This window comes from Mustela lutreola, chromosome 8 (genome assembly GCF_030435805.1).
Source record: "Mustela lutreola isolate mMusLut2 chromosome 8, mMusLut2.pri, whole genome shotgun sequence".
In the NCBI taxonomy this organism is placed as follows: domain Eukaryota; kingdom Metazoa; phylum Chordata; class Mammalia; order Carnivora; family Mustelidae; genus Mustela; species Mustela lutreola.
In genome coordinates, this window is record NC_081297.1 from 65,160,932 (window position 1) to 65,181,310 (window position 20,379).

Genomic DNA, 20,379 nt, shown 5'->3' on the forward strand with positions numbered 1-20,379 from the left:
GCGGCTTACTTCAGCACCATTAGCTGATGCGCTTGTCGTCAAGACTCGGGCCACCAACCGGCGTCGTGGTAAAAGGTCTCCGCCTCTTCCTCCGTAGTTACGTAGGACCGTGGTCTCAAGCCGCCCCTAGTGGAGAAAGTGAAGAAGGGACAGGCCCCACCCAAGATACCTGGCGTGTCACCGAGCCCCCGCGACGCATGACAGGATAGCGCAATCAAGTCCCGGGATTCTGGTTTTAGCCTTCTCATGGAATGTTAAAGGGAGATAGAGATTCGAATAACTCGTAAAAAAAGGCCGATCTTCCTTGAATCTAGCGGGCCTTAGGCTTCAGAGCACTTTTGAGTCTCTGCGAATCGTACTTGAATGCGAGGAGCACAGAGCAGTCCCAGTCCTGCACCGGAAACACCGACACCCTCTAGCCCAAAAGGTGGCCTTGGGGCCGCGTGCGGGGCTGTTGGGCTTCCAGGGTCACCTTGCCTGCTTGGAGGAGAAGGCAACAACTTCACAGTCACTCCGGCCTGTGGAGTAGGGTGGATGGGAGAGGCAACGAGGGCGGCAACCCGGCAGAACTGCCCAGGCCGCCCGGGAAGAAACTAAACCAAGGGAGATCAAAGGGCTGAGCTCCGCAAGAGCTTGTAGGAGCCAAGAAGCACCACGGTGCGAGAACTTCACGTAAGGAGGTGTGAAGCCAATTAAAAAAAAAAAAAAAAAGTTCCTACACTATCAATGTTTTAAATTACTTTTTTACTATTTTACCTAATATCTCTATAAAAATAGTACAAAATTGACATATGAAGAGGCAAAGAGTATGTAGACCCAAAAAATGTAGAAAAAGAGAGCTTATAGTGGTTGCCAGATAAAAATATTTTTTGGGTTTTGTTTCCTTTTTTTTTCTGAATTGTGTGATGTTTTTCGTTTTGTCAGCATCTTAAAATGGGCAATGCTTCTATTTCTCATTATAAATAAATATTGACTATTATATAACTTCATATTCTATTTCTTTTTTTTTTTTTTAAGATTTTATTTATTTGTAAGAGAGCACAAGCAGGGGCAGCAGCAGGTAAAGCAGGCAGAGGGAGAAGTAAGCTCCCTGCTGAGCAGGAAGCCTGATGTGAGACTCAATTCCAGGGCTCTGGAATCATGACCTGAGCCAAAGGCAGATGCTTAACCAACACTCAAGCATCCCTCATATTCTATTTCCTAAATACAGCCCCACAATTGCATATTTTTTAGGCTGCACAGAATACAGATTTACCCCTCTCATTTTATAGATGAGGAAACAGGCCTCTGACTGAAAAACTTTTGGCAAAGTAAGGGAAGAAATGTAGATTAAGCATTGGATGAATGGAGATGAGATCAGAATCTATCCTTCTAGAAGGATTAGAACAGTTATCCTTTCAGTAAAGAATACAAATGTGCAGGATATGAACCCAAACTTGGGTATGCAATAAATATACTTTTACTTTCTACAGTACAACCTAATATTTACTCTGAATCTCATTCCATCAGAGTGGGTGAAAATAATTATTGTCTTCCTTAGGGTTTCTCTCCCCACCCCACCCTTATGTCTGCTACATTTCTTGGGCTAAAATGCTTGGGAATGGGGCCTACCTGCTTCTTGGTGGTCAGTCCACACAAGCTGCCGTAGAGGTTTTTACCTTTGTACTAGCGCAGCAGCTCTATTCCATGCCGTAGTTAAGGCACAAGAAACTTTTGTCATGCTAGTGTTGAATTCTCCACCTAGAAGAATTAAGTTGCTAAGGAATTGGTCTGTTCAGTATTGACCAATAGAGGTTACTCATCCACTGGTGACAGATTATTCATTCCCTTCCAGCTCAGGGTCTCTCATGAAGTTGCAGTCAGCTGTCAGCTGTCAGCAGGGGCTGTAGTCATCCAAAGACTTGAGTGAGGATGGAAGAATTGCTTCCAAGGTAGCTCACTCCTATAGCTGACAATTAGGTCCTAGCTGTTAACTTGAAGGCTGAGTTCCTCTGCATGTGGGCTCCTCCTTAGGGCTGCTTGAAGGTCCTTATAGCAAGAGAAGTGGCTACTTCTCTTCCAGAGTGAGAAATCCCAGTAATGAGAATTAGATGGAAACTCTCTTTAAAACTTAGCCTCATAAATCACAGAGCAATCACTTCCTTATAATAACACTCTATTCCCAGGCTCTTGCCCTGGATCCTGTGCCCCAGAGGGCCTCAGTTTTGGAGGGCCTTCCTGTAAATATTCTAGGTGTCCCTTATGTGCCTGGGACCAGCCAGAGCCAGCAGTGCTATTAAGAGGAGCCCAGACCAGTCCCCGAAAGAGCCCTGACCCCACTTTCTCTCCTTCATGGCATTCTCTAATCCCATGTTGCCTGAGAAACTCTGGAACTCATGTCTATGGGGTCATCCCAAGGGCCTGAGACCACGTCTCAGTTTTAACAGGGCGTCCTGAGGAGCCAACTGCTCTTTCTGGCCAGCACAGTATTCCTTTTGCGGAATCAGGTGAGATTATCTCTGGGATGGTGCTGATAACCCTATCTGTAGTCACATGGAAGATGAGGTCAGGCCTCTGGTCTACGAACAGAGTTTCCCCAGCCCTTGGATTTGAGTCGTATATGTGGGTCCCTGCCTTGACCCTCTCTTTTCAGTGTTCTGACTGTGGAGCTACTGGTGGTCCATAGTGCCAGAGGACAGTAGAGAGGCACCCGGCATCTTTTCTCTTGTATCACTGCATACCATTGCCCCAGTGTCTAATCCACCACTGGCACCCAGGGCAGTAACTCCATTCCCTCCAAAGGCCCTGGTACACATATCAGGCAGTCATTTGGGAGCAGCCCCACCTTCTCCTCCAATATCATTTTGAGGTGCTTTTGAGACTGTCACTTCACGGTACCAATAGGTCCTTTCCAACTGATGTCCTCTTTTGTTTCAAAATGATGTGGTGAAAAAAAAAAATGATGTGGTGATAAAATGCCCCTCCCATGTCAGTCTTAAGTCATGCCATATGAGGCATGCACAAATGGCCTCAGCTGTCTTGCTGCACCTGTGGATCTCCCCACATATATTCCCTGTTTCTGGTGGTGTATGGAAGATAGGGATGCGGCCAACATTGAAAGAAATCAGTCTGGAAATGCTATGATTATAGGATACAAGAGAAGACATGGTGGGAATAGGTGTTGGTCTGTGTTTGTGTTATAAAATTCTGAATGAAAATTTAACGTGGGAATGGGGCCTACAAAAAAATTGTTGTTCAAAATTTCCTCATACTCTGGGTAAGACTTCCATTTGTGGTCATCATCAACGGAGCACAGTAATAATTTTTGAGAAAGTCAAGGGCAACGTGGTAAGTGATATGGTGTCATATAGTCAGGAGTAAATAAATAGTGTAGAACTACCAAGACAAGAATATATTTATTGGTTCAATATAAAAAGTTTCCAAAGAGCCATGACATTATATTTACAGTATTACTGTATCTTCTCCTGGTAGGAGATATAACATTAGCCAGGAATGACATATTTGACAAAGAACGTGAAGAACATGGTGGGGGGTAGGAAATAGGTGAAGGGGATTAAGGGGTATAAGCCCGTATTCCCAATCATCAAGCTATACTGCCTGTCATTGTAAAATTGACATGTATTGTTAATATACTTTTGTAAAGTTGTGTGTGTGTATGTGTGTGTTTGTGTGTTAATTTAATAAAACCTTTGAAAGAAAATGACAGTTTTACCTGACTTGCATCGCTAGGGATGCATAAGATGGTGGGGAGGAAGGTGGTAAGATAGCAATAGGTTCTACATTCCAGAAGTTGGGGAGGAGAATGTGATGGAGTTAAAGAGAGGGAAAGCAGCCTGGATTCCTCAGCCTAGGGCAAGGATGAAGAGGAGAACAGGAAGAGGGGGCAATCTGGGAATGACTTGAGCCCCTTGGTCTAAATTCAACCTTAGGGGAGCCACTGTGGTTTCCCAGCAAGTAGAGATAAACATGGCTTCCCTGAAGTCATTTTTTCTGTATCTCACACCTTTCCTTGTCTACTTTTACAGCCTCCATACCTTCTTCTGATCTCAAATGCACCGACCTTCTTCTGCCCAGTGGTTATGAGAATAAGCAGCTCACAGGAATAAAGGACATTAAAATCCACACCATCACTTATAAGTGTGTGTGAGCATTTAATATTCTGTTTAAAATTCAGTAGGAGGCTTTTCACTTCCCAGATCTCATTTGCATATCCATTGACACCTGAAGGACAGGAGTGAAGACAACTGAGTTTTCTTTTTTCCAACCTCAGCATTATGGGCAATTATTACTGAAGACTGGCAGGAGAAAAGAAATGCCTAAAAATATAGCTTGCAATAATTTTTTTTATTAATTCAGCCCCTTCTAATTTTGGAAAGCAGTGATAATAAAAGAGTATTAGAAGAATGTTTTACTCTTTTCAAAGTAATTTTCAGTGTTTCGCTTTGCATAATAGTAAGAAGATAATGTAGACATGATTAATCCCATTTTAAAATGAGGAAAGTGGAACCCAGATTAAGTTAGTCTCCTTAAAGACCTATCACAGATGCTTCATTTTTGGAAGTAATTAGCTCTTTCCATATCACTGTGGGCCTCCTGCCTGAGCTTCAGGTCAATTACTTGAGTATTTCCCACCCCTCCAATGTCCACATTTTCCTCTTCTCTTGCTGCTTCCAAGCCACAAATCCTATGCCAGCGTCTCCATTTGCTTGTCTTGGTCCTCCTCCTGTCACGTAGCACAGATAGGAAAGGTACTACACTTGTATAACAATTGTTCACTGCATTAACTCCTGTGTTGCTATTCACAACTGATGATCAAACCTTTTCTTCATCCTTAAGGCATTGATATACTTTTTTTTCTTGGCCTTATTGTGATGGTGTTCGAGTAGGTCCTGATATTCTTTAAGACTCTTCCCTTCAAGAGGTGAAGTCTAATTCTCCTCTCCTTTGGTGTGGGCTGGATAGAAGGACTTGCTTCTAACAAATACAATAAAGTAGAAAAGATGATGGCCAGGAAGACTAACTCATGAAAAACATCGTGACAGCCTCTCTGCTCTCAGATCACTCATGGCCAGCTGCCATGTCAGGAGGAGACTCAAGCAGCTTGGTGGGATGGCCCAGGTGGTGAGGAACTAAGGCCTTTTGCTGACAAGCTAGCAAGGAACAGAGGCATCGTGCTGACAGCCCTGGGAGGGAGGCTTCTTCAAAGCAGTCCAGACTGCTGAGAACTAGACCCCCAGGCAGGAGTTTTATTGCAACCTTCTGAGAGAGGCTAAGCCAGAAGCACACAGCTAAGCCTCTCCCAGATGCCTGACTCTCTGAAACTATAAGATTATAAAGTTTTTTGTTTGGTTCAAGCCTCAAAGGTTTGGGTAGTTTGTTTGGCAGAAATATATAACTAAGAGTCTTACTCCGTCCTCCCCTGATTCCAGCTGACAATTTGACAAAACTTTGAGGGCCTCGGAGTTTGAGCACAGGAGCGTATTAACCATGAGCGTACAGGGGGAACTAGAGTCCATGGAAGAACGAGGCACAGGACCCGATTCATGTTTTAACACCGTCATTCTAGCTGATTTGTGGCAAATAGATTGTAAGAGAATGAGAGTGGCACCCAAGAAAGGAGAGTCAGGCTATCAGAACAGAACAAGGGACAGAGAATGAGGGCTTGGACGGGAGTCAACTAGTGAAGATGAAGACAGAGTGAAGCAAACTGATACTTTTCACTGTATGAAGAAGTTTTTGTTTCGTGTATGGGGAGGGGAGGGGAAGGAAAAACAACCTGGCTTCTGTCCAAAATCATTTTTTTCGAGGCCCCAATCCCTTCTAACTGCCAAAACCAAAAATCAAATGGGCTTTTTCTAATCATTCTCCTTGAAACTACCACTTTCTTTGGCTTCGCTGCCACAGCACTACTTGGCTCTCCTTCTTCTTTGCTGCTTCCTTTCCATCCTTACGTCTGCTTCCTCCATATCTATCAGCAGCACATTCTCTCTTATACTCAGGTTAAAACTGAGAAAACTTGGAGGTGTTCTCAACTCTTCTCTCTCTCCTTTCTTCAGCAAATATGTGTCAAGTACCTAATATGCACGAGAATCCATGTTAAACACTGGAGATGTGCTTGTGCAAAGAGGTACAGCCCCTGCCTCCATGGAGTTTTCATGCTAGTGGGAAAGAGACGTCAAACCAAAACTCACGTAAGTGAATATATCCAAGGAGTGTAGGGGTTTCTTTCCAGTCCAACTGTCTCTGCTTTAATTTTTTTCTTAGGTAAAATTGATACATAACAAATTGCATACATTTGAAGCTTCAAATTTCATGAGTTTTAACATGAAACCATCATCATTTTTTTAAAAGATTTTTTATTTCTTTGAGAAAGAGTGAGAGCCAGAGAGCTCACAGAGGGAGAGGAAGAAGCAGACTCACCGGTGAGCAAAGAGCCCGAAGTGGGGCTCAATTCCAAGACCCTGAGATCATGACCTGAACCAAAGACAGACACTTAACTGACCAAGCCACAGGTGCCCCAAAATGATCATCATAATCAAGATAATGGACATATCCAATATCCCCCTCCACAAACTCTTTCATGCTCCTTCATCATCTTTCCTGCCTTTATCCTCCCTTATCCCTAGGCAGCCACTGATCTGGTTTCTATCATTGTAGATTAGTTTTAATTTTCTAGAATTTTATATCTGTATTCATACTGTATGGTCAAATCGTTTGGCCTCTTTTAATCAACATAATTATTTGAGATTCAACCATCATTATAGTATTGTAGTATCTATTCCAAGAACTAAGAATATTTGTGTACCAATCTTTGTGTGCCTATGTGTTTCCTTTTCTCTGGGGTAAATATCTAAAAGTAGAATGACTGCATCACCTGGTAAGTGTATGTTTAACTTTTTAAGAAATGCTAACCTGTTTTCCTAAGTGGTTTTACCATTTTACGCTCCCATCAGTAGTATGTGAGAAGTTCGTTTTCTCCACACAATCACCAACACTCAGATCAGACTTTTTAATTTTAGGTGTATAGTGGTATCTCACTGTGGTCTTAATTTGCATTTCCCTAATGACTAATAATATTGAATATCTTTTCATGTGTTTATTTGTCATCCATGCATCTTCTTTGGTGAGTGATCTGTTCAATTTTTTTGCCCATTTTTAAATTTTTTAAAATTTTATTTATTTATTTGACAGAGAAAGAGATGACATGTAGGCAGAGAACCAGGCAGAGAGAGGGGGGGAAGCAGGCTCCCCGCTGAGCAGAGAACCCAAAGCGGGGCTCGATCCCAGAATCCTGAGATCATGACCTGAGCTGAAGGCAGAGGCTTAACCCACTGAGCCACCCAGGTGCCCCTGGCCCATTTTTTAAAATTGGGCTGTTTATTTTCTTGTTGTTGATTTTTGAGACTTCTTTATATATTCTAGATACAAGTCCTTTGTCAGATATGTGATTTGCAATATTTTCTCCTGGCTCATGGCTTGTTTTTCTCTTAACAATGCCTTTCAGAGGTACCTAGCTGCCTCACTGAGTAGAGAATGTGACTTTCATCTCAGGGTTGTGAGTTCAAGCCCCACACTGCTCATGGAGCCTCCTTAAAATTCAACAACAAAACAAAAACTAAATATCTTTCAAAGAGCATTGGTGTTTAATTTTAATGAAGCCCAATATGTCAATTTATTCTTTTACATATTGTGTTTTGGAATCATAGCTAATAATTCACCCACATCACAGAAAAGGGTGAACTATAGCCTGAAGGAGCAGATTAAAGAGAACAAGACCAAAGGTTAAACGAACCTCTAGGGTAGGCATTGGGCAAGGTGGGTGGGAAGGAAGGAAAGACCCAGTTGTACACTTTGGGTGAATTTCAGACTAGTAGAGTGCTGGATACGGTTAGTTCACATTCATCATATATTCCCATCTCTTTCTGGTATGCTTTCCTGTACTGCAGAAGCTGAAAAGCTAAGGATTATATTTCTCAGAAGGCCTCACAGGCAGTCAGATGTATTTGGGTGAGATTTAGAAGGCAGAAGTGAAACAAAGGGCGTTGTACTGCAACTTTGGCTATTTCTCCCGGCAGACAAGTTCATGGAGATGTGATATATTTGTACAGCAGTGATTCAGTGATGTCTCCTGCTTTGTAAATATTGGGAGGTGGTTGCATCAGAGTGTAGCAGCAGCAACGTCCTGATCATCGCTTCCAGATCTCTGGATCACACTTGTAGCCACTTGTTCTTAGACCCAGTCATCGGCGGAGACCTCCAGATATACCACGCTCCCTGACTGTGGCAGAGGGAGCAGCTTCCTTGGCAGAGTTTTGGCTTGCAGTGGGCTCCTCTAGAATGTCCAGTTGATTTTGTAAGCACTGTGTCCTAGTGTCCTCACAATACTTGGAGGAATTTTTGTCTCCTGCATTGAACCCTGAGTGATAGGAGCAGACAGATTGTATCTGGGAAGAATGGTAAAGAATAAAGGGACTGCCGTTGTGTGGGAAGAATGTGATAATATGTGAAGCCATTCATCTGTTCAATGAGCATGTGACAGACATGAAGTGGGTGGTATTGTTAGATACTAGGAATATCTACCTGCCCTGAAGGAGCTTACACAATTTGATGATTTCATGGGATGATGATAGAAATACGTTGGGACACTATGTGCTCATGGACATGTTCTCACTTAAACTTGGGAAGTCATGAAAGAAGTGATCTGTAAGCTTTATTTTAATGGATGGGAGGAATTAGCCAGCAAAGAGGGAGGGAAAGAGCATTCTATGTGTAAAAGGGTGAATTATTAAGAAAAACTTTTAAATGTGCTCACATCCCCCTTACCCTCTCCGCACCTTCCCAGGAAAGAGAAGGAGAAAGGAAGTGTGTGTTTCTCAAGACTTGAGAAGAGGAGGCTAGAAATAATGTAGGAAATTCCTCAATGGGGAGGGTGCAGGTGGAAGCAGGAGTTTGAAAGTGTTTCGAGGGGCGCCTGGGTGGCTCAGTGGGTTAAGCCGCTGCCTTTGGCTCAGGTCATGATCTCAGGGTCCTGGGATCGAGTCCCGCATCGGGCTCTCTGCTCAGCAGGGAGCCTGCTTCCTCCTCTCTCTCTCTGCCTGCCTCTTTGCCTATTTGTGATCTCTCTCTGTCAAATAAATAAATAAAATCTTAAAAAAAAAAGAAAGAAAGAAAGAAAGTGTTTCGAGTAAGGAGATGAAAGCATTTGACCTTAGAGAGATTCTGGTTGTCCCTAAAGATTAAGGATACAACATCCTCAAGCTGGCCTCAACTTTTCAATCTTCTTTATTCCCTCACCTCTCACAAGAGAATCAGAATGGCAGGGGATTCCAAGGTCGAGGTCACATTCAGCGCCAGGGTCACCACTTACTAGCATATGGCTTTGAACATATTATTTAACTTCATTTAGTCTTTTATTTATCTATGTAATGAGGATAATAATAATATCCCCCTCCTACAGTGTTGTAAAGATAAAATCAGATAATGGATGTGAAAAAATATTGTAAATTATAAAGCACTGTAAAAATATTAGTCACTATTATATAATAGGTATAACTAAGTCTTCCTGATTCTGTCTCAGGTGTATCTCTGTTATAGATTGAATTGTGTCCTTCCTAAATCCATATGTTGAAGCCTAACCCCCATGGTGACTGTATTTGGTGATAGGGCCTTTAAGGAGGCAATTAGGGTTAGGAGGTCATAAGGGTGAGGCCTAATGCAATAAGACTGGCATCCTACTAAGAAGAGACACTACAATCCTCTTTCTCCAAGTCTGAACAGAGGTTGAGACCATATGAGCACATAGCAAGCAGGTAGCCATCTACAAGTCAGAAGAGAGGTCTAACCAGAAACCAATACCAATGGCACCTTGATCTTGGACTTCTAGCCTCCAGGACTGTGGGAAAAGAAGTTTATGTTGTTTAAGACAGCAAGTCTACAGTATTTTATTATGGCAACCCAAGCAGGCTAATTAATGTAATCTTTACCCATTGGGGAGGGTATGTGCTATGGTGAGTGCTGTGAAGTGTGTAAACGGGCGATTCACAGACCTGTACCCCTGGAGCCAATAATACATTATACGTTAATTTAAAAATTTTTAAAAATGTAATCTTTACCTACAACTATTTCTCTTAATTCCCCCGCCCTTATTTGGTTCAGGCTGTTCTCTTTTCCATATCATCTCTGTAAACCTTTCTGTATTCTCAGTTCTTATAAAGGAACCTTTCCAAAGGGCATACAGTGGAAAACTATCTAGGATACAGAACTATCCACCGCATAGGACAAACTCCTCACTGGAGCACAAGTGTCCTCTTGAACTTGATTTGACATGCCTCTCTAGCTTTGTCTCCTGTCCTCCTGCTACACACACACATCCTATGCTTCAGCCTCACTGAAATCCTTACCATTGCTCAGACATCCATGCACTTTGATAATTCATGAAATTTTGGCCTATAATTTTTCCTCCTTCCTGAAATGCCCCTTCCCGTCCTGATCATCACTCCTTCCGTCACTTTCTCATCAGACTGTCTCAGCTTTCCCTCGGGTACATCTATTTATCTTTCAGCCCTGGCTCAAGTGTCCTCTGCTCTCTGAAGTTCCCCCTTTATAAACCCACCTTCAGTTCTCTTGGGAACATTTGGCACACCCCTCTCTTTCAACACTTATGACATTGTTTTGTAAATATGTTGAGACTCTTTCCTAGGAGATTGTGAGCACCTGAAAGAAAGAAACCTAGTCATCATTGAATCTCCTGTCATACTTATAAAACAAAGGAGCTACTGGATACATATGTTTCAAATAAGCAAACAAAAAAATCCCACAGTCCAGACAAGACACAGACACAAAATTAAACAACAGAGAGCCGGGGAGGAACAAAGAGTTATGTATCCAGTATCCTCCATAGCACCCAACACAGTGTGTTGCATGTAGTAGACTCTCAGTAAATGTTGATCTAAATAAAAAGTAAAAGTTGTAAATGAAAAGTTAAGAAAATAAAGAATCATGATCATTTAAATCTGGGAGAACTCCAGGATAGGACTTAAAAGCTAGTATCCACCACTGATTCCATCTGATGCCTTCAAACTCAGTCCATATTCCTTCTCCTCTCTACCTTGTCTCCCCTGCCTGTCAGCTCTTTTGAAGTCAGGGTGTCTCTTGTTCATCTTTGCATCCTGCTTTCTTTCTTTACTTACTAGTATCTAGCCAGATGCTTTGCACAAGACAGACATCCAGTAGATATTGGTTGCATTTTTGTTAAAAACCGAAGATTATGCTGAGTCTGGGTGAGATTTGAAGAGGCTGAGTAGAAGAAAGCAAGAAATCCAAAGCAGGGACCCAGCCGGGTTATATTCATTCTCTATTACTACTTTAACAAATTACCACAAACTTAGTGGCCTAAAACAACACAGATTTACTATGTTACAGTTCTAGAGGTTAGATGTCTGAGAATAGGTCTTCTAGGGGTAAAATTGAAGTATTAACAGGGCTGTGTTCCTTCCAGAGGCTCTAGGGAAGTATCTATTTCTTTGCCTTTCCCAGTTTCTAAAGGCTGCTGCATTCCTTGGCTTACGGCCGTGCATCCCTCCAACTTCTGCTTCTCTTGCCCTGTTTCCTCTCATTCGGACCCTTTGCCTCTCTCTTAGAAGGGGCCTGGGGATTACATCGAGCAAACACAGATAACCCGCAATAATCTTCCCATCTCAAGATCCTTAATTTAATCACATCTGTAAAGTCCCTTTTGCCATGTAAAATAACATTCACAGGTTCTGGAGATTAGGGTATGGGCATTTGGGGGAGCCATTATTATGCATAGCACAGAGAGCTAAGCTGAAGACAGAAGAATGAACAACTGATTTTGGGGCTGGATATTTCCAGCTGAAGCAAAAGTTTCATAAAATATTAGAGCCAGGTAAGATAAGAAAAATAGATTTGAAGGGGCAATGAGGTAAAGACGATATAGACCCTTGAATACCAGATTAAGTTTTGGCTTTATCTTTTTTTTTTTTAAGATTTATTTATTTGACAGAGAGAAATCACAAGTAGACAGAGAGGCAGCCACAGAGAGAGAGAGGGAAGCAGGCTCCCTGCTGAGCAGAGAGCCCGATGCGGGACTCGATCCCAGGACCCTGAGACCATGACCCGAGCCAAAGGCAGTGGCCTAATCCACTGAGCCACCCAGGCGCCCTTTATCTTTTTTTTTTAACAAGATCATGGGGTGTTCTTATTGCACATTAAAGTTTGATAACCGTTGTAATGGATACAATTTTCAGGTTTCTGCTTTTTTGTTTGCTTGTTTTATTAACATATAATATATTGTTTGCTCCGGGGGTACAGGTCTGTGAATCATCAGGTTTACACATTTCACAGCACTCACCATAGCACATAACCTCCCCAATGTCCATAACCCAACCACCCTATCCCCCACCCCCAGCAACCCTCAGTTTGTTTCCTGAGATTAAGAGTCTCTTATGGTTTGTCTCCCTCCCAACCCCATCTTGTTTCATTTTTTCCTTCCCTACCCCCCATGACCCCCTGCCCTGCCTCTCAAATTTCTCATATAAAAGTGATCATATGATAGTTATCTTTCCCTGATTGACTTATTTCACTTAGCGTAATACCCTCTAGTTCCATCCATGTCTTTGTAAATGGCAAGATTTCATTTTTTGATGGCTGAGTAATATTCCTTTGTAGACATATATACCACATATTTTTATCTACTCATCTGTTGATGGACATCTAGGTTCTTTCCATAGTTTGGCTATTGTGGATATTGCTGCTATAAACATTCAGGTGCACATGCCCCTTTGAATCACTACATTTGTATCTTTAGGGTAAGTACCAAGTAGTGCAATTGCTGGGTTGTAGGGTAGCTCTATTTTCAACTTTTTGAGGAAACTCCATATTGTTTTCCAGAGTGGCTGCACCAGCTTGCATTCCCACCAACAGTGTAGGAGGGTTCCCCTTTCTCTGCATCCTCTCTAACATCTGTTGTTTCCTGACTTGTTAATTTTAGCCATTCTGACTGGTATGAGGTAGTATCTCATTGTGGTTTTGATTTGTATTTCCCTGATTTGGCTTTATCTTTTATAAAGTTAGAAACTTTGAAGTTGTGTGACCAAGAGTTAACAGTGAAAGCAGTATCTAGCAGAAGTCCCTAAAGTATATAAATTTGATGGTCCAGCAAAACCAAAAATAAAAGACTGGGGACCAAAAGACTACACAAAAGTAAATACTCTGCTGTTTACTATCCTATTGAGTCTCTTCTTTCTGCTGGATGTTCTTCGAGCAACTGCTAAAGTGATTGATAAATTATTTCTTCTATTGAATTCTCATTTTTTTGTTTAGTACAAGTCTTCAGTATATTATAACTCTTCTGCTTTAAGAAAGTCTATTACAGCAGTTGGGAAAGCATGTGTTTGGAGTGGAGGGGGAGGAAAAGATGGGATAAGATATGATTTGACTAATTTGTCCAACTGTTTGGAAGGAGCTGAACTTCATAGGAGAGTTTCAGTGGTCTGACAAGACAGGAAAACTCCTCCACTTTTGGGTTGTAAGCAATAGAAACAATGCAGACTGACTTGCGAAGGAGAATTTACCAGCTTTAAATAGAATTTAACAGCTTTAAATGATAATGATTTCCAAACTGATACTACCACCCTGGATCGCCAGATTCATTTATATCCAATTGCCACGTGACTACCTTTACTTGGACGTCCATCAAATCAAACTCATCACAGCCAACACCCGGTTTCTAATCTTCCCTTTCTGGCTTTCCCTCAACAAACCTACTCCTCTCTCCATTTTGGTTAGTGAAAACTCCACCTTCCCAGTTGCTCAGGTCAAATAAAACCTTTGAATGTGGAGGGTGAATAAAAGATAATTCCAAAGTGCCAAACAATTCTATTGGTTCCACTTTGACCATTTCTGGAGCTCCTGCTTGGTTCAGCGAGTAGAGCATGTGACTCTTGATCCCAGCGTTGTGAGTTCACACCCCAAAGTGGGCATGGAGCTTATGTAAATAAGTAAGTAAGTAAATAAATAAATAAATAAGTTTAGAGATAACTATGTTTGTATCTATAGACAAAACATGGCAAGAAAAAAATTAAAAAAAAAAAAAAAAGAATCTGAGCATTGCTCTCCACCTGTACAGCTACCCTGGTTCAAACCACCACCATCTTTTCACCTGATTTGTCTCACACTGGCCTCCTTGCTGTTCCTCTAACACATGACACATAGTATGGACTTGCCATCCTCTCTGTCTGGATCATTCTTCCCTCAGATATCCACCTGGCTTACTCCCTTACTTTCTTCAGATCTTTATCTAAATCCAAATGTGATCTTATTACCGAGGCCTTCTCTAACCATCTTATTGAAAAATTTAACCTCTCTTCCACCTCTGTCCCTTTTTAGTTTTATTTTTATTAACACTGATCATTAATGTTTGTACATTTTACTTGTTTGATTTTAAGTGTAAATTCCAAAAGGGCAAGGTATATGCCTTTTTTTTTTTTTACAAATGTATCTTCAAAGCCGAAAACAATATCTGACATATAATAAGATTTTCAGCAAAAATTTGTTGAATAAGTAAGGCAAAAGTAAATGTGATAACTTCGGGTGTGGTTAGATTCAGGTTTTCACCTTGTTGGTAGAACTCTGTCCCTGTCTCTAAGCTTTGCTTCCCCCAGCAGGCTTGAGATGTGATGTGTCATGTCATGATGTCTACCAGCAGCTCCAGCAGCCCTAATGGAAACAGAGTGTCTCTTTTCTGGGTTTGGGTCAAGTGCTGATCCCTAAAACATTCTCTGAGGGTAGGGAAAGAAAATACTGTGACTGGCAGGGCCTAGGTCATAGGGCCCCATGGAAAGGGGGTGAAGTTCAGCTCCATGTGGACTAAGAACAGAGGACTGGTAGTTCCCTAAGAGGAAATTGGGTGCTATTACTTGAAGAAAAGGGATGGAAGCTAAGCTAGTAGAAACAACAGATGCTCATCCCATCAGCAGACCTAGCCCAGAATAGCATTCTTCTTCGGCACCTCCATTTTCACAACCAGCCTGATTAAACTCTGAACTTTGGTTAGATTCTCTCCTAAATGCCGTTTCACCTCTGTCACTTAAGGTCTTCCTCACCTCTCAGTGCCCAATTCAAATGAGTCTAACTCTTAACAGATGTGGTCTCTCTTCCTCTCCTGAGCATCCTAGTTGTTTCTACTACTCTTGTAGCTAGCTTTACTCACCGTGCCCTACATTGTACATATTTATATGTTTTACGAGCTCCTTGTGGAAAGGGCCAGGTCCATTTCCCGGATGTCCAAGCCAGCTCCTCACACCTTCAGCGTCCACGGTGATTCCATTCGCACTGGAGCCGCCAGGGCGCGCTAGGCGCCAGGCGCGAGGCCGCCGGGGGCGGGAGGCACTGTGATTGGCAGGTACGGTCGTCAATCAGGAGCGGGGGGGCGGGGCGGAGTTCTCGGGAGGCCTGTAGGCGGGAGGCGGGCCCTGCATGAATGGGGCGCGCGGCGCGCGGGCTGCAGTCGGCGCTGGGGGGGAAGCCCGAGTCTCGGCCGGGAGTGGGTGGGAGGAAGCGAAGGGGTGGGGGGGGGGGGAGGGAAGGGAAAGAGCGCGAGGGGGCGGGGAGGGGCAGCGCGGGAGCGGCGAGCCAAGAGCTGTGAGACGGCTGGCGTGAGCGAGAGCGGTGGCCGCCGGTTCTGTCGCTTCGGTGCCGCTGTCCGCTGCGCTGCCTCCGCCCTCGCCGCGCGCCACCGCCTGCGGGACCCGGAGGAGCTCCCAGCGCCCCCGACGGGGCAGAGGAGTGGGGACTAGGGGAGCCGACGCTGAGGGAGGAGCCGGGTCGGAGCGGCCGAGCCCAAGGCCCCCGGGCGTGGAGGTGGGGGGCTGAGGCCCCCGAGGGGGCCCCGCCGCGATGGGCAACCTGGAGAGTGCCGAGGGGGGCGCGGGCGAGCCGCCTTCGGTCTCGCTGCTGCCGCCGCCCGGCAAAATGCCGATGCCTGAGCCCTGTGAACTGGAAGAGAGGTTCGCCTTGGTGCTGGTGAGAGCTGAGCCCAGTCCCTTCCCCCTTCCCACCATCCCTGAGTTCCCAGTGCCCGGGGTAAGACTATGCTCGGGTGCCCCTATCCGGCCCCCCTACTTTAGGGGGGCTTCCGATAGACTCAGTGCCTTCTTGGCAACCTCTGAGCAGCCGCTGGCCGCCCGACAGCCCCGTCGGGGACTGGCCGACCACGGCCTCAGCCGCTGGACGCTTAGGAGGAGGGGTCCTCAGCCTGGGACCTCCCCAGGATCCACACTTCTTCCTCCTTTCTCCCCCTTCTGCAGCCCTCGCACTTCTCCCCACTTCCCCGCCAGCCTTCCCGGGGCCCTAGAATTCTCATTTCTAAACCTCTTGCTGGTGCCTGGGGAGTCAGAAACTTGGGGCCGGCCCACACCTCAGTCTAAGTCAGGGTTCTCTGGCTGGGGAGACCGCCTCTCACGTTAACATGGAGGCTTCCCAGGGAGTGGGACCCACTTCCAGCCCAGACCAGATGTTTGGGGGAGAGGTGGAGGAATGGAGAGGGGGCTGGGAGCTCTTGAAGGGTGTGGAATAAAGAGTGATGCCATTCTACTTATTTTCAGAATGGCCTGCAGGCATCCTGCAAAGTTATAGTGGATTTGTCTAAAAGGCAGAACATGTGGATAAGCCATCTCACCAGTGTATTTTTCCAATTGAAACAATACACAAACCATCCTGCCTCCTCCCTCTTTATGTTAAGCCCTAGTGGCTGGTTTGTGTTCTTTGCCTGTGCTTCTTTTTACTTTCTGTAGGTTCCCAGAAGATCTGTAGAGATTAATTTTAAGCTAACTTTGGGATTCTCCTTTGGTGTGGGAGTTGGGCATTGGTATCAGTGGCCCTGTGGATAGGGAGGATCTGAGCTGGCATCACTAATGGAGCCGGGAAATATGTTGGAGGTAAAAATGAAGTTTTGGGAAAAGAAAGTGAACAAGGTGACGGAGCATTTGCTGGCAGAGGTAAACCTTTGAGAAACTTGGGGAAATAGTTCCTCATTCCTCAAAGAACTCTCTAAAGGGACTGTGTTAATGCTGCTGTTATTGTTGGTATGGCCTGAAGGGCCCACTTTGCCTTTGCCCATGCGGAGGGAATAGTTGTGGACTTAGCAGGCTTATTGGATTTCATCTGCCTCGGAATAGGGAGATTAGATCTGTTGGCAACAGTGGGACTGTCTAGAGATCCTGGCCTCTCCAATGGTGGAGAGTCTGACATTAGCCCACTGGCACCACAGCCAGCTCAGAGCCTAGCTGAGGGGAAGCGATGTTACTGGAACTTCTCTGCCCACCAACTCTGCAGAAGGCCAAAGGGATCTGGGCCACACATCCTGTGGCCCTCTGCATTTCCCCTGGCCTCCTCAAGGGGATGGGTGAGTCAGTGATTACTAACGTGCGGTGGCCAACTCAGAGGCTGAGGAGAGAATGGGATTTGATGCCCTTGAGAACAAGAGCTCAACTGTTGGGGAAAAGAGTGGGAGGGAATCTGCACTCCAGTGGGGGTGTGGAAACCCCCCCCCCCCCCACCGCCACACTATGTTGTCACGAGGTAGTTACAGAGATTGGAGAGAAAGGGATGGTTTGAGGTGGACTGGGTGGGGGACTGCCTTAGGTAGGGGCTTCCAGGCTGTTGGTCATGAGCGCTCAGAACCAGAGTTGGTCGTGTCCTCATTGGAGCTTGGTTGACAAGTGTTTAGTTAGTTGGCAAACCAATGGCTTAATATCCACAAAATGCACGTGGTGTCCTGATTACTAACCAGAGCACCCAGAGAGCACAGGTCAAGAGAGAGCTGGGACCACCCACTTGCAAGTTATACTTTCTGTATAAAGTTTTGATTTGTTTCCTCTTGGCCTTTGTTTTGGTCTCATTTCTGTGTGTCTGAGCTGTTACTGATTCCGGGTTGGAACAGGGCAGGCCAGGGCTAGTTAGCTGTTTTAGGGGAGGAGGGGATTTTTCCTCACTTTTCCAACACAGGGAAATCATGCTTTCTTGGGGATTTGAGTTCTTCTCTGGGAGCTCCTTCCTCTGCTTCTGAAACATGCCCTTTTTACTGTCCTCCTTTCTACTGTCCTGCTATTGGGGAACAGTACTGGCTGTTGGATGTTTGAGCCTGAAGCAAGCTCAGGTGTATTTCCTGAACAGTCGGGAGTAGAGTATGTGTAGTAGAAAAAGGCAAGGGCTGTCTTAGTAGCTGTCTTAGCCTCTCTAAGCCTCATCCATACCTAGATTTCCTTACCTAGAAGATAGGGAAATAATTTCTGTCCTAGTAGGCTTATGAGAATTAGATGAGCCATGTATATAAAGCCCTTGGTACCCTGTAGATGCTCCATATAGATTAACTTTTTTTCTTGATAGCATTGAGTCAGACAAGTTGCTCCTTTCTTACTCTTTTCTTTCCCAGATTGTCAGCATCATTATGATTGATTTGGTTTTTGAAAAAGCTGTTTGGAAGTTTGTTGAGGTGACATACTGGTGTCCTGGTTAAGCATATGGACTTTCAAGTCAAAGTGGGGTAAAATACTGGCCTCTCCACAGTCTCTAGTTTAAAAAGTGCTTGGCCTTAAGCAAGTTGCTTCATCTCTTTGAGTCGCAGCTTCTTCTTATAAATGAAGATAATAATAGTATTTGCCACATGAAGTGACTGTGTGGATGTAATGAAACTGGAAGTCAAGTACTTAGATAGCAGAGTCTGGCAACTACTTTACGCTCAGTAAATGGTAGCTTTTAAATCTGTAGCTCTCAGCAGTGACTCAGATCTGAGATCCTTTGTATTCCCAAAAGGGATTTTAAGTTTAGCAATATGATGAAACCAATTACCTATCTTGTATAGCTAGTCTCAGGATATGCCTCCTGCTCTCCGATGGAGGGCTTCCCCCAGTTCCAGTGTAACTGTGGAACATCCCCTTCAACCCCGAAAACCACACTGGCTGGGGAAGTTGTATCATAGTGAGTCAAGACCACAGGCTCCCCGAGTTCTGATAGAGACACATGGTCTGACACACAGCCTGATAGCTGAGGTTGGAGAGCTCAAGGTCTGAGGCCATGAGGTGATTTGTTCAGGACATTGATCCCAAGAGTCCTGACTAGGCCCAGTGCCCTAATCCAAGGCTTCCTGGTCCTGTTCTGCCACATACTGATCCCCTCATCCCTGGGGGCAGCCAAGGTCCCTGATTGGTCACCTCTGACTGGGATCACTTCCACCATTTTTCTTGTGTGCTGTATAAATAGTATTATTTTCTGGTGTGTCCTGATATGAAAAAAGGTTGTGAAGCTGTGTTCTGCTGTCTCTCTGGGATCCTTCCTTAATTCTTGTCTGAGCAGCAGCTCCTATTCTGTTGAGTACTGAGAAGTTTAAGGGGTGGTGCAGTTATTGGAGCTTCTTTATCAGTATCAGAATGAGCACCCATCTCTGGTCTGATAGAGCCCCAGTCTGGGTTTTGGGTCCAACTAGATTACTACCCACCCTCCATTTATCAGAGCTAATATCTGGACAGTACAGGCCTTTGCCAAGATAGAGAGGGGAAGCAGAGGGCTTTAAGGGCTTTGAAAGGATAGCTGTCTGCCCTTATTTTTCTCGTTGCTGACTTATTATAGACTTGAAATAGAGTCTAAAGGTTCTGATGCCAGAAAAAGCCCTGGTTATCCCTCAGGAGGAGGCTCTCAGGGTGGGGTTGTATGACAGAGCCTGTCCCTGCCATGGGTCCTCCGCTCACATTTTCCTGGTGATGACTGATGGCTTTGGGTTTTGCTGTAAGTGTAGTGTTGATGTGGGAGCTAAGATGGTCTGGGTGCTAGCTGTCTAAGAGACTTTGAGGGCCTCCTATGACACAGAAAGGGGCTGGGAAAAACTTGAGCTAAATATCAAGTTCCAAATGGCCACGATGGAAATTTTTTCCCAGCCCTGGGGATTGTAGTGAATTAGTTCAGGCTGGAATAGGACATGGGGGAGGGAGAAGACCCTTGACAGCAGCTGGTCAGAGGAACCCCCTTGCTCGGAGACCCCACCGAGAAGACCTTAGAAGACCTTAGAAGACCAGAGAGGAACCTTATTTCCTTGATCTTCCCATATGACCCTGCCTTAGCCTGGGGGAGGTGTGTTGGGGTGGGGGGTAGATAGGACTGATGAAGTCGGCTTTTTGTCACTTGGGAATGTTTTCATTGCTCAGAGGGAGTTTCACCTTTTTTTCTTTTTTCTCTTAAAGTAATGTTCATTCCCTAAGAAAAGCATGGGCAATTTAGAAAGAAAAGATTAAAGGTTTATATTGAAGAAAAAATCCTTATTTTATAGTTCCTTTACGAAATGGAGCCAATGTGTTTTAAAGCCTTTCA

General features: G+C 44.5%; 1 protein-coding gene across 6 annotated transcripts in view; it reads left to right on the top strand.

The window, feature by feature from the left end:
* Window positions 1-15,618: 15,618 nt before the first annotated feature.
* Window positions 15,619-20,379, top strand: part of FMNL3 (formin like 3) — a 53,935-nt gene continuing 49,174 nt past the window's right edge. For 4 of the 6 annotated variants that reach the window (XM_059185426.1, XM_059185427.1, XM_059185428.1 and 1 more), the window contains exon 1: window positions 15,619-16,041. In XM_059185426.1, coding sequence (XP_059041409.1) covers window positions 15,916-16,041 — 126 coding nt within the window. In that variant the 5' untranslated portion in view covers window positions 15,619-15,915. The remainder of the gene's footprint in view (window positions 16,042-20,379) is intronic. The other 2 variants (XM_059185429.1, XM_059185431.1) reach the window with 2 other exon arrangements.